Source organism: Salvelinus fontinalis, chromosome 28 (assembly GCF_029448725.1).
Source record: "Salvelinus fontinalis isolate EN_2023a chromosome 28, ASM2944872v1, whole genome shotgun sequence".
NCBI classification, from domain to species: Eukaryota; Metazoa; Chordata; class Actinopteri; order Salmoniformes; family Salmonidae; genus Salvelinus; species Salvelinus fontinalis.
In genome coordinates, this window is record NC_074692.1 from 23,044,696 (window position 1) to 23,059,730 (window position 15,035).

Sequence of the window (15,035 nt, forward strand, 5' to 3'; positions counted from 1 at the left end):
GGGTAGGCTGGCTGAGCAGTACAAGGAGTCTCTGTCCAGTAAGGACAAGATCCAGAAAGGCATTGAGGTGAAGAAGGAACACCTGAGTTCTCTACAGCCTGGACTCAACGCTATCATGCAGGTAACATACACTCTTTGTAACTCACACTCATGTGACCTTCCAGGCCTGAAGCCTAAACCTGTCCCCTTCCCCAGGCATCCCTCCCAGTCCAGGAGTATCTCTCCATGCCGTTTGAACAGACCCAGAGACAGACAGAGATCGCCCGCCACCTTCCCCCCTCTCTCTATGTCCTACTGGTACAGGCCAGTGCTTACGGACAGGCCTGCGGTGAGTGTTGTGTGTGTTCACTTAAATTTGTGAACGCGACTGTGTGCCAGACGTTTTTTAAATTGTCACATTATCCATTTTGATGAGGACATGTGGTTTTTATGTGTTTTGTGTGTGTTTCAGATAAGAGCCTGAGTGTGTCCATCAGTGGAGACGTGAACGAGGCCAAAGCTCTGTCTAAACCTCCAGAGGACTCCCAGGGTAAGACTGCAGCACACCTGTCTGGCTGCATGTTAATGACCCTATATTATGTGTGCGTGTGAGTGTTCGACAGGGCAGTGATTAAACAGAGAAACGTGTGTGTGTGTATTTTGACTGTGTGTATCTAAGTGTGTGCCATTTGATTGTCTCTCCTCTCTAGATGATGATTCTGGTGATTCTGATGCAGAGGAGGAGCAGGAGAAAACGGTGAGTGTGAGAGTGTCCCACACCATGCTGCCACTAGAGGCCCCTGTAATACCACACACACACGTGTCAGGGTCAACGAGTTCACCTCTCCTATACCCAACCCAACCCTCCTACCTACACACATTTTAAATTGCCTATTGTTATTATTTATTTATTGATTGATATTTCTGCTGAAAGCAACGGTCTGTGGTTGCCTGGTCACATTACTGCTGCTCTGCCACACCTCAGCTGCAACCCCTTTTCACCCCTCCTCCCTCCCTTCCCGCCAGCTAGTCCTTCTGTTTCCCTGTGAAATATGTATGATCTGATTGTCTCTATTGAATACTCCTCCTATCATCTTAATGACAGATGATCACTTATAGATTGCTTCCCAAGTGGCACCCTATTCCCTATATCAAGGGTTCCCAAACTTTTTCACTCAGGCCCCCCTTCCAGCATTGATGAACATCCTGTGACGTCTATTTCTATGGAAACAAGCACTGTTCATGACACATTGTTTACACCCCTCATGTTAGCGGAAATTTTAACAAATATTATATATTTTTTTAAATCTTGCAATTCTAAACATTTTGCCATGTCTAATGTGTATTCTTGTGACATTTGAGTGACTCCAACATTACCACAAAAAACCTAGCTAAAAAACATGATCTGACATGGGCTAGTTGATCTGGACTTTTCTGACTAGTTATAAATGGTTCTCTAAGGTATGCAACTGATGATGAACTACCCAATTTCAAAATTGCAACTTGTGCATTCTACTATTACAACTTTCATAAGTAAGTTGAAAGCCAGACTCTAAACCCTGAAAGCCAGACTCTAAACCCTGTTCCCCAAAAAATGTAAGTGTGTGTGTGTGTGTATACGCACGTACGTACGTATATATGTGTATGTATCCATGCCCCAATTAATTGAGGCTGTTCTGAGGGCAAAGGGGGAGGGGTACAACTCAATTTTAGGAAGGTGTTCCTAATGTTTGGTTAACTCGGTATAGACATCAGTACATCTGATTAATGAGCAGTAGAACATGACAGCGTGACTAAATAGTAATGGTAATTCTCTGTGTGTGTGCAGAAGAGGAGGAGACCTACTACAGGTGGACAGCTGGATGATAAGAGACGTGAGATGCTGAAGAGACACCCTCTCTCCCTCTGCCTAGACCTCAAATGCAAAGGTACACACACACTTTCTATTCCAGTCATTTCTGTGTGTCAGCCTCTCACAGATAGTGCTGTTTTTCTATCTCTGTGAAAGACTGCAGTACTCTGTCACTGCTCCTCAGTCACACACACACTGTTCCTGTGTGACAGGCAGCAGGACGCTGTCACTGGTTCTTAGTCTCTCTGGGACAGTAAAGGGGAGATGACATCATTCAGAGCTACAGTTGAAGTCGGAAGTTTACATACACCTTAGCCAAATGCATTTAAACTCAGTTTTTCACAATTCCCAACATTTTAATCCTAGTACAAATTCCCTGTCTAAGGTCAGTTAGGATCACCACTTTATTTTAAGAATGTGAAATGTCAGAATAATAGTAGAGAGAATGATTTATTTCAGCATTTATTTCTTTCATCACATTCCCAGTGGGTCAGAAGTTTACATACACACAATTAGTATTTGGTAGCATTGCCTTTAAATTGTTTAACTTGAGTCAAAAGTTTCAGGTATCCTTCCACATGCTTCCCACAATAAGTTTGGTGAATTTTGGCCCATTCCTCCTGACAGAGCTGGTGTAACTGAGTCAGGTTTGTAGGCCTCCTCTATCGCACACGCTTTTTCAGTTCTGCCCACAAATTTTCTATAGGATTGAGGTCAAGGCTTTGTGATGGCCACTCCAATACCTTGACTTTGTTGTCCTTAAGCCATTTTGCCACAACTTTGGAAGTATGCTTGGGGTCATTGTCCATTTGGAAGACCCATTTGCGACCAAGCTTTAACTTCCTGACTGATGTCTTGAGATGTTGCTCCCCCTTTTTCCTCCAAACATAACGATGGTCATTATGGCCAAACAGTTCTATTTTTGTTTCATCAGACCAGAGGACATTTCTACAAAAAGTTTGATCTTTGTCCCCGTGTGCAGTTGCAAACCGTAGTCTGGCTTTTTTATGGCGGTTTTGGAGCAGTGGCTTCTTCCTTGCTGAGCGGCCTTTCACGTTATGTTGATATAGGACTCGTTTTACTGTGAATATAGATACTTTTGTACCTGTTTCCTCCAGTATCTTCACAAGGTCCTTTGCTGTTGTTCTGTGGTTGATTTACACTTTTCGCACCAAAGTACATTCATCTATAGGAGACAGAACGCGTCTCCATCCTGAGCGGTATGACGGCTATGTGGTCCCATGGTGTTTATACTTGCGTACTATAGTTTGTATAGATGAACATGGTACCTTCAGGCGTTTGGAAATTGCTCCCAATGATGAACCAGACTTGTGTAGGTCTACATTTGTTTTCTAAGGTCTTGGCTGATTTATTTTGATTTTCCCATGATGTCAAGCAAAGAGGCACTGTGTTTGAAGGTAGGCCTTGAAATACATCCACAGGTACACCTCCAATTGACTCAAATGCTTCTGAAGCCATGACATAATTTTCTGTAATTGTCCAAGCTGTTTAAAGGCACAGTCAACAGTGTGTATGTAAACTTCTGACCCACTAGAATTGTGATACAGTGAATTATAAGTGAAATAATCTTTATTTTTTTATTTTATTTTTTATTTTTTTAATTTTATCCCCTTTTCTCCCCAATTTTTTGTGGTATCCAATCGCTAGTAATTACTATCTTGTCTCATCGCTACAACTCCCGTACGGGCTCGGGAGAGACGAAGGTCGAAAGCCATGCGTCCTCCGAAGCACAACCCAACCAAGCAGTACTGCTTCTTTAACACAGCGCGCCTCCAACCCGGAAGCCAGCCGCACCAATGTGTCGGAGGAAATACCGTGCACCTGGCCCCCTTGGTTAGCGCGCACTGCGCCCAGCCCGCCACAGGAGTCGCTGGAGCGCGATGAGACAATGAAATCCCTACCGGCCAAACCCCCCCTAACCCGGACGACGCTAGCCCAATTGTGCGTCGCCCCACGGACCTCCCGGTCGCGGCCGGCTGCGACAGAGCCTGGGGGCGAACCCAGAGACTCTGGTGGCGCAGTTAGCACTGCGATGCAGTGCCCTAGACCACTGCGCTACCCGGGAGGCCCTTGAAATGATCTTTCTAAACAATTGTTGGAAAAATTACTTGTGTCATGCACAAAGTAGATGTCCTAACCGACTTGCCAAAACTATAGTTTGTTTACAAGACATTTGTGGAGTGGTTGAAAAACAAGTTTTAATGACTAAGTGTATGTAAACTTCCGACTTCAAATGTATATGACTGTTAGAAATGGATATTAATGGTGGTGATAAGGATTTTGTGGTGCAGTGTATATGGTGATGGTTAAGTGCATAGATTGAACAAGAATCGTTAATTTAGTGTAATCAACAATAACATCACTACTAAGGTTACGCAATGTCGCCTCGCCTCTCCTGGCTCTGCAGTCAGACAGAACCCAATGGCACCCTGAGAGACGGACACACAGACACACTCACTCTCTCACAAATATACACACACATACGCAGCTTTTACTGCTGCAAACCGCCAAAAGCTGCTTCATGGTTTAGAGCAGTGGTTCCCAACCTTTTTCGGTTACTGTACCACCAACTGAAGCCTATTGTCTCATGAGTCTTCTCAAATACCCCCTGTGGATAGGCCCAATACCCCCCATGGGTCCTAGTACTCCTGGTTGGGAACCACTGGTTTAGAGGACAACAGAGAGCGTGAGAGGAGGCTGATGTAAATGTGCTTAAAATAAGGTGTGAGTGCTGCAGCGCTACAGTGCTGCCAGCTCCACACACACACATACACACACACTCTCCTCCTGCCTGCAGTGCAACATTGCTGCCAGCTCCACACACATACCAGCCGCTCCTCCCTGCCTGCTTGCCAGTGGATAGAGTTACGCCTGCAATGCAGAACATCCCCCTCCCCTCTCACCTCATCCCTCCTCCTCTTTACCATCTCTCCCTCCCCTCCTCCTCTTCTCCAATCCCCATTTCCTCTCTTCCTCCCCTCCTTCCCCTGTCAGCAAGATAATGCCTCACTTCATCTGGCTGCTATTAAGCCAGCGCTCTTTTATTTTCAAACCCTAGCGCCAGGATTGGTTATTTACCTGTCGTATATGAGCTCACTTGCACTGAACTGGGAGGGGTGGTAATATCTGAGGTGTGTCCTTGAAAACGTGCGCCGAAGTGCCAATTTCATTATGCGCTGGTAGGGCTATTTAAGACCAACCGAAAGCTGGTCTTAGCGCTAACACTGTTGGTTATGGCATGGATTTTAACATTGGTTATGGCATGGATTTTAACATTGGAAGTGCAGCCTTTCTAGCTGTGAAGCACAGTGCCCATATACACATGGAACAAGAGATGTGCTTTTTATGCCCATAAACCTCCTATTTAGAAATATAAACTCGTGTTTCTCCCCCCCCCCTCTCAATGAAGGCTGTTTTTTTCCCTGTCCAATTCATTCACCAAGTAGTCAAGAGTGTTGATGATGAGTTTGACTCATGAGTCCGCTTTGAAATTAGTCTTAATCACCAAAGTTTGGCAGCAGCAAAACAGTGAGCGGACATCCCTTTTTTATCTATGTAGGCGATTGTACATTATTTTATCTATGTAGGCGATTGTACATTATTTTATCTATGTAGGCGATTGTACATTATTTTATCTATGTAGGCGATTGTACATTATTTTATCTATGTAGGCGATTGTACATTATTTTATCTATGTAGGCGATTGTACATTATTTTATCTATGTAGGCGATTGTACATTATTTTATCTATGTAGGCGATTGTACATTATTTTATCTATGTAGGCGATTGTACATTATTTTATCTATGTAGGCGATTGTACATTATTTTATCTATGTAGGCGATTGTACATTATTTTATCCAGCTCATGTTATTATTTTGGATGTGCTTTAAATAAACCCTCCATGTAGGCTATATGCCCATCATGGAACGAGAGATCAGATAATCCAGTGACACTTATATTCAGAAACTTGTAAGCCCTTAGGCTCCCCTTCCACTACTATAATGAAAGCTAGTTCAACAGCTATGTGTCTGCTGTCTTCCTTAGCCTGGCCATTCATTAGCCTATCCATAAAGGGTTTCTAAATGATCTACTCATCAAGCTTTTGCCGTTATGCTTTTGCATTATTCACAATTCACATAGGCCTACCTGCCGTGCATCCTCCATTCTACTTTTACCTATCCCCATTTCCAAAGAGAGCCTCTTGTCCGGTTACCAAAGATGCACTCCTACAAACATATTCAAATGTTAATTCCTATAATGCCATATCCACGGTAGACCTTGCTTATTGAGAATGTGCCTCACATACAATTTACAGGAGCCTATAGTATTTTTTTATTTAAGGAGAAGTGCGATGCGTAAAGGCCTATAATTGTTGAAGCCAATTACAACAACGCAGACTGTCAACACTCAAAGCATATTGAGCAAACACTAGATGTTACTCTTACTCGTTACTGTAACCTATGCTATTTGATAAACTGTGGTATCAATCCACAATGGACCAGGATGAGAATATTCCGCGCTCCCCGCAGAATTGGAGTTGATGACAATGCAAAGACTGTCAGTAACCTACAGAACTTGAGACATACGCATGCAGTATTAAGACATGGAACGCCTTGTTTGGCCAGTGAGTGGCCAAGCCTTTGTCACACCTTCTGCCTTCTCCCCATTAAATACAGTAGAGGAATTCGAAGCCTTTACAGCCTGAATGGACAATCTCCCTGTTTGCTAAATAGCATATTATGTATATATTATGAATAGATCGCATCATACCCAGGTACAAACCAGTCCACGGGGGATACAAGTGTATTGCTGGCTGCATACAATGCTTTTGAACGCTAAGATTGCCATCTCAATATTGCCATCTGCCGGGCCTTTGGGCTGTCTTGTGGCAGAGGCAGTTTCCCATCCACGATACATGCACACACACACACACAATGTCTCATCCCCCTGTTTGCTAAATAGCATATTATGTATATATTATGAATATATCGCTTCATACCCAGTGAACCGCTGTCCCTCTGTCTCTAGATGGCAGTGTGCTGCATCTGTTGTTCTACTACCTGATGAACCTGAACATCATGACTGTCAAGGCCAAAGTCTCCACCGCCACAGATCTCACTGGAGCTATCAGCGCCGGGTGCGTGCGTGTGTGTGCTTGCGTGTTTGGGGAGTGCGTGTGTGTGCTTGCGTGTGTGTCTGTCTTGTAATGATTCTATTTTTCTGGCAGGGAGCTGTTAAACTCTGACACGCTACTCAACTGCCTGTATGCCAACGACCAGGGGCGCGAAACGCCCAACCCCTCTAACCGCTACCAGTTTGATAAAGTGGGGTAAGGATGCTGTCCTAATGCCCAACAACTATATACACAGTGTGTACAGTTGCTTCAGTATCAATACAGAATTGTTTAATTCATCAGTATTCATTTATAGATTTTGTGTTCTTGTAGGATCAGTTCATTTGGAGACTACGTGGCAGAACTGGGTCATCCCTACCTGTGGGTGCAGAGTCTGGGAGGACTGAAGTTCCCCAGTGACGCCCCAGAGGTGTGTGTGTGCCCCTCCCATTGCATTTGGTAAAGTGTCTGCTGCTATGGTGTGCTTCTTTCTCTGTGTGTGTTAAGCCTACCGTGTGTGTTTTCAGGGTTTGCGTGCAGGCAGTTCTCTGAGTGCCAGTCACATGGAAAGCACCATGAAGCTGCTGAGAGGACGAGTCCAGTCACGCCTGGCCCTGCACAAACAGTTCTCCTCACTAGGTATACACACGCCTGGCCCTGCACAAACAGTCCTCCTCACTAGGTATACACACGCCTGGCCCTGCACAAACAGTCCTCCTCACTAGGTATACACACGCCTGGCCCTGCACAAACAGTCCTCCTCACTAGGTATACACACGCCTGGCCCTGCACAAACAGTCCTCCTCACTAGGTATACACACGCCTGGCCCTGCACAAACAGTCCTCCTCACTAGGTATACACACGCCTGGCCCTGCACAAACAGTTCTCCTCACTAGGTATACACACGCCTGGCCCTGCACAAACAGTCCTCCTCACTAGATATACACACGCCTGGCCCTGCACAAACAGTCCTCCTCACTAGATATACACACGCCTGGCCCTGCACAAACAGTCCTCCTCACATTTCTCATCACTGGGTACAGATAATAAAATACATGTTTATGGTATTGTATGCGTGTGTGTTTTTCAGAGCACAGTATTGTTCCAGTGTCCAGTGAGTGCCAGCACCTGTTCCCTGCTAAGGTTCTCTCCCGCCTGGCTCGCTGGACTACCATCACACACCAGGAGTACACGGTACGAACACACAAAACACTTCCTCACATTTTGTTTGCTGTCAACACAACCGAGGAGTACACAGGAAGTACACAACTTTGACTACAACTCAACCTCACACTCAATATAACAATTTCTGACTCTCATTGTAGCTGCTGTGTAGATGGTGTGGCTATAAAAGGCATTGTGGTTTAATTAAATTAACCATATAGTTTACTATTCTTTGTGTGTTCTCTCTCGCTTTATAGAATCAGGTGTTCACGCAGCATGTGTCAGAAGCAGGTCTGGCTCGGGAGACTGACCTGTTCTTCATGGCCGTGTTGGAGAGAGGAACAGGTAAACACCAGAGGTTAAAGTGATGATTCACTACGTAATATATTAAGACATTCCTGAAGAATTGGAAGCCTGTCTGCTTTGTTTGGACAAATTCTTTAGAAAAGTCAGGGAACTAAATGATCTCTTTCCCTTCCAGCTCGTCTTCAGGCTGCGGTGGTGTTGAACCCCTGTTACCCAGTCATTTCTCCTCTCTTTGCTGTCTCACTCAGCTGGAAGGGGGAGCGCAGTGGACGTACTGACGACAACCTTCGAGTGAGTATACACACCCATCACACGCTGTGAATACGAGACCCTATCACAGGGGAGGGCAAATCTATATGCTGTTATGCCCTTTGATGTTAGTGGTTAGACACTCACCGGCTGTGATTGACATGTCTAACCCCTCCCCCAGGCCATGGAGAGTGAGGTGAACGTTTTCAAATCAGAGCTCCAGGGGCCCCGCCCAGGCCACCAGCTGCTGACCAATCAGGTAGCTCGTCTGGGTGTCTGTCTGGATGTGTACCTGGAGACTGACGGACAGGACGACAGCGTGGAGGGACCACGGGAGTTCCCCAGAGAGAAGATGTGTCTACGCACTGTCAGGTACACGCACACACGTACACACATGGAGTTGGCGCCGATCGACATGGCCGTCCTGTTTCTGGCTCCTAAGCAACTTTGCAGTATACAGTGAGGGGAAAAAAGTATTTGATCCCCTGCTGATTTTGTACGTTTGCCCACTGACAAAGAAAGGATCAGTCTATAATTTTAATGGTAGGTTTATTATAACAGTGAGAGACAGAATAACAACAAAAAAATCCAGAAAAAACGCATGTCAAAAATGTTATCAAATGATTTGCATTTTAATGAGGGAAATAAGTATTTGACCCCTCTCAATCAGAAAGATTTCTGGCTCCCAGGTGTCTTTTATACAGGTAACGAGCTGAGATTAGGAGCACACTCTTAAAGGGAGTGCTCCTAATCTCAGTTTGTTACCTGTATAAAAGATACCTGTCCACAGAAGCAATCAATCAATCAGATTCCAAACTCTCCACCATGGCCAAGACCAAAGAGCAAGGATGTCAGGGACAAGATTGTAGACCTACACAAGGCTGGAATGAGCTACAAGACCATCGCCAAGCAGCTTGGTGAGAAGGGGACAACAGTTGGTGCGATTATTCGCAAATGGAAGAAACACAAAAGAACTGTCAATCTCCCTCGGCCTGGGGCTCCATGCAAGATCTCACCTCTTGGAGTTGCAATGATCATGAGAACGGTGAGGAATCAGCCCAGAACTACATGGGAGGATCTTGTCAATGATCTCAAGGCAGCTGGGACCATAGTCACCAAGAAAACAATTGCTAACACACTACGCCGTGAAGGACTGAAATCCGGCAGCGCCCGCAAGGTCCCCTGCTCAAGAAAGCACATATACATGCCCGTCTGAAGTTTGCCAATGAACATCTGAATGATTCAGAAGACAACTGGGTGAAAGTGTTGTGGTCAGATGAGACCAAAATGGAGCTCTTTGGCATCAACTCAACTCGCCGTGTTTGGAGGAGGAGGAATGCTGCCTATGACCCCAAGAACACCATCCCCACCGTCAAACATGGAGGTGGAAACATTATGCTTTGGGGGTGTTTTTCTGCTAAGGGGACAGGACAACTTCACCACATCAAAGGGACGATGGACGGGGCCATGTACCGTCAAATCTTGGGTGAGAACCTCCTTCCCTCAGCCAGGGCATTGAAAATGGGTGGATGGGTATTCCAGCATGACAATGACCCAAAGCACACGGCCAAGGCAACAAAGGAGTGGCTCAAGAAGAAGCACATTAAGGTCCTGGAGTGGCCTAGCCAGTCTCCAGACCTTAATCCCATAGAAAATCTGTGGAGGGACCTGAAGGTTCGAGTTGCCAAACGTCAGCCTCGAAACCTTAATGACTTAGAGAAGATCTGCATAGAGGAGTGTGACAAAATCACTCCTGAAATGTGTGCAAACCTTGTGGCCAACTACAAGAAACGTCTGACCTCTGTGATTGCCAACAAGGGTTTTGCCACCAAGTACTAAGTCATGTTTTGCAGAGGGGTCAAATACTTATTTCCCTCATTAAAATGCAAATCAATTTATAACATTTTTGACATGCGTTTTTCTGGATTCTTTTGTTGTTATTCTCTCTCACTGTTCAAATAAACCTACCATTAAAATTATAGACTGATCATTTTCCCTCACTCTATATTTTTGTTGTTGTTCTCACATCATTAGCCCAGAATGTTTTTTGCATTATTACATACAGCCAGAAATACATTTTGGATATCAGAGCGGCAGTAACTCGCCAGCGTTTCGACCAGAAATACGACTTTCCTGAATTTGATCCTTTGTTGGTACCCCCCAAAGCAATTTAACTTATCCCAGTGGCTGCTCCAAGACGCCGCCAGTGGCGAAGAGGTATTTGGAGTGGAGGCGTGCACACCATCCACCGCTTCTGAGTATATTACTCGCTAATTTTCAGTCCCTGGACAATAAAGTAGACAAGCTCAGGGTGAGGATCTCCTTCCAGAGAGACTTCAAGGACTGTAACATACTCTGTTTCACGGAATCATGGCTCTCTCCGGATATACTGTCCCCTTCCATACAGCCAGCTGGGTTCTCAGTACATCGCGCAGATAGGAATAAAGAACTCAGGGAAGAAGAAAAGTGGAGGTGTATGCTTCATGATTACCTACTCATGGCGAGATTGTGTTAATGTACAGGAACTCAAGTCCTTTTTTTCACCCAACCTAGAATACCTCACAATCAAATGTTGATCGCATTACCTCCTAAGGTTATTGTCTTCGGTCATCGTCACAGCCATGTATATTCCCCCTCAAGCTGATACCACAATGGCTCTCAAGAAACTACGCTGGACTTTGTGCAAACTGGAAACTGCATATCCTGAGGCCACATTGATTGTAGCTGGGAACTTTAATAAAGCAAATCTGAGGAAAGCGCTACCAAAGTTTCACCGACATATACTCACGCTTCAAAAACTCTGAAACATTGTTACTATTCCTTCCAGGATGGCTACAAGGCCCTCCCCCACCCTCCCTTCGGCAAATCAGATCACGACTCCATTCTGCTCCTCCCTTCCTATAGGCAGAAACTCAAAGTACCTGTGCCACGGTCTATTCAACGCTGGTCTGACCAATCGGAATCCATGCTTCAAGATTGTTTTGATCACCAGGACTGGGATATGCTCTAGGTTGCCTCTGAGAATAACATTGACGTATACGCTGACACATGGTGACTGAGTTCATCATGAAGTATATAGGGGATGTTGTTCTCAGAGGCAACCTAGAGCATATCCCATTCCTGGTGATCAAAACAATCTTGATGTATGTTGCAGGGGCTCTAGACAATCTGAGATTATAAAGGGAAAACCAGCCACGTCGTGGACACTGACGTCTTGCTCCCGAACCAGCTAAACAACACCTTCGCCGGCTTTGAGGATAACACAGTGCTGCCGACAAGGGCCACTCGAGGACTGGGAGCTCTCGTTCTTCGTGGCTGACGTGAGTTAACCCTTGCAAGGCTACCGGCCCAGGCAGCATCCCTAGCCGTGTCCTCAGAGCATGTGCAGACCAGCTGGCTCGAGTGTTTATGGACATATTCAATCTCTCCCTATTCCAGTCTGCTGTCCCCACTTGCTTCAAGATGTCCACCATTGTTCCTGTACTCAAGAAAATGAAGTTAACTGAGCTAAATGACCATTGCCCTGTAGCACTCACTTCTGTCATCATGAAGTGCTTTGAGAGGTTAGATAAGGATCATATCACCTCCACCTTATCTGACACCCTAAACCAACCTCAATTTGCATACCGCCCCAACAGATCCACAGATGATGCCGTCTCTATTGCACTCCACACTGCTCTTTCCCACCTGGACAAAAGGAACACCTATGTGAGAATGCTATTCATAGACGACAGCTCAATATTCAACACCATAGTGCCCTCAAAGCTCATCAATAAGCTAAGCACCCTTGGACTTAACACCTCCCTCTGCAACTAGATCCTGGACTTCCTGACAGGCCGCCCCCAGGTGGTAAGGGTAGGTAACAACACATCTGCCACGCTGATCCTCAACACAGGGGCCCCTCAGGGGTGCGTGATCAGCCCCCTCCTGTACTCCCTGTTCACTCATGACTGCACGGCCAGGCACGACTCCAACACCATCATTATTTGCCGATGACACAACAGTGGTATGCCTGATCACCGACAACAACGAGACAGCCTACATGGAGGAGGTCAGAGACCTGGCCGTGTGGTGCCAGGACAAAAACCTCTCCCTCAATGTGATCAAGACAAAGGAGATGATTGTGGACTACAGGAAAAAGAGGACAGAGCACGCCCCCATTCTCATCGACGGGGCTGCAGTGGAGCAGTATGTTTGTCGTCTATGCATAGTCACTTTAATTAATGAACTCTACCTACATGTACATACTACCTCAACTAACCGGTGCCCCCGCACATTGACTCTGTACCGGCACCCCCCCTGTATATATTATTTTTTACTGCTCCTCTTTAATTACTTGTTACTTTTATCTCTTATCTGTATTTTTTGAAACTGTACTGCCGGTTAGGGGCTCGTAAGTAAGCATTTCACTGTAAGGTCTACTACACCTGTTGTATTCGGCGCATGTGACTAATACAATTTTATTTGATCAATCGACACACAATACCCCATAATGACAAAGCGAGAATTATTTTTTTATTTTTTTTATTTTACAATGTAAATAAGGTTTCAGACCCTATGCTATGAGACTCGAATTTAAGCTCGGGTGCATCCTGTTTCCGTTGATCATCCTTGAGATGTTTCTCCAACTTGATTGGAGGCCACCTGTTAAATTAATTGGACATAATTTGGTGAAGCACACACCCGTCTATATAAGGTCCCACAGTTGGCAGTGCATGTTAGAGCAAAAACCTCGCCCGGCATAACTGAGCAATCGGGGAAAAGGGCCTTGGTCACTAAGGTGACCAAGAACCTGATGGTCACTCTGTCAGAGCTCTGGAGTTCCTTCCTCTGTGGAATTGGGAGAAACTTCCAGAAGGACAACCATCTCTGCAGCACTCCACCAATCAGGCCTTTATGGTAGAGTGGCCAGACGGAAGCCACTCCTCAGTAAAAGGAACATGACAGCCCGCTTGGAGTTTGCCAAAAGGCACCTAAAGGACAAAATGATCTGGTCTGGTGAAACCAAGATTGAACTCTTTGGCTTGAATGCCATGCGTCACCTCTGGAGTAAACCTGGCACCATCCCTACGGTGAAGCGTGGTGGCAGCATCATGCTGTGGGGATTTTTTTCAGCGGCAGGGACTGGGAGACTAGTCAGGATCGAAGGAAAGATGAACAGAGAAAAGTACAGAGAGATCCTTGATGAAAACCTGCTCCAGACCGCTCAGGACAGACTGGGGTGAAGGTTCACCTTCCAACAGGACAACAACCCTAAGCTCACAGCCAAGACAATGCAGGAGTGGCTTCGTGACAAGTCTCTGAATGTCCTTGAGTGGCCCAGCCAGAGCCCGGACTTGAACCCAGTCGAACATATCAGGAGAAACTAGAAAATAGCAGTGCAGCGACATTCGCCATCCAAACTATGAAATAACACAAATGGAATCATGTAGTAACTAAAAAAAGTGTTAAACAAATCAACATATCTTATATATTTGAGGTTCTTCAAAGTAGCCACCCTTTGCCTTGATGACTTTTATTTAATTTATTAACATTTTTAATCTCAGCCCTCGTCCACGAAGGAGGCCTTTTGCCTTTTGGTAGGCTGACATTGTCAACTGACTTGCCTAGTTAAAAAAAAAAAAAAATGACAGCTTTACACACTCTTGGCATTCTCTCAACCAGCTTCATGAGTTAGTCACCTGGAATGCATTTCGATTAACAGGTGTGCTTTAAAAAAAAAAAAAATGTGGAATTTATTTTCTTAATGCTTTTCAGACAATCAGTTGTGTTGTGACAAGGTAGGGGTGGTATACGGAAGATAGCCCTATTTGGTAAAAGATCAAGTCCATATTATGGCAAGAACAGCTCGAACAAGCAGAGAGAAACGATAGTCCATCATTACTTTAAGACATGAAGGTCAGTCAAATCGGAAAATTTCAAGGACTTTGAAAGTTTCTTCAAGCGCAGTCGCAAAAACCATCAAGCTCTATGATGAAACTGGCTCTCATGAGGACCGCCACAGGAAAGGAAGACCCAGAGTTACATCTGTTGCAGAGGATATGTTCATTAGAGTTAACTCCACCTCAAATTGCAGCCCAAATAAATGCTTCACAGAGTTCAAGTAACTGACATATCTCAACATCAACTGTTCAGAGGAGACTGCGTTAATCAGGCCTTCATGGTCGAATTGTTGCATAGAAACCACTACTAAAGGACACCAATAATAACAAGAGATATGCTTGGGCCAAGGAACACGCGCAATGGACATTTAGACAGGTGGAAATCTGTCCTTTTGGTCTGAGTTCAAGTTTGAGATTTTTGGTTCCAACTGCCGTGTCTTTGTGAGATGCCGAGTAGGTGAACGGA

General features: G+C 45.2%; 1 protein-coding gene across 1 annotated transcript in view; it reads left to right on the forward strand.

Annotated features, from left to right (window-relative positions):
* The window catches only part of LOC129826435 (THO complex subunit 5 homolog), a 32,880-nt gene that overhangs the window by 16,780 nt on the left and 1,065 nt on the right, over positions 1-15,035 (forward strand). Inside the window, exons 7-19 of the mRNA XM_055887166.1 lie at positions 7-121; positions 196-328; positions 452-529; positions 690-736; positions 1,808-1,907; positions 6,883-6,991; positions 7,082-7,183; positions 7,301-7,397; positions 7,495-7,606; positions 8,059-8,162; positions 8,390-8,477; positions 8,614-8,729; positions 8,869-9,059. Coding sequence (XP_055743141.1) covers positions 7-121; positions 196-328; positions 452-529; positions 690-736; positions 1,808-1,907; positions 6,883-6,991; positions 7,082-7,183; positions 7,301-7,397; positions 7,495-7,606; positions 8,059-8,162; positions 8,390-8,477; positions 8,614-8,729; positions 8,869-9,059 — 1,392 coding nt within the window. The remainder of the gene's footprint in view (positions 1-6; positions 122-195; positions 329-451; positions 530-689; positions 737-1,807; positions 1,908-6,882; positions 6,992-7,081; positions 7,184-7,300; positions 7,398-7,494; positions 7,607-8,058; positions 8,163-8,389; positions 8,478-8,613; positions 8,730-8,868; positions 9,060-15,035) is intronic.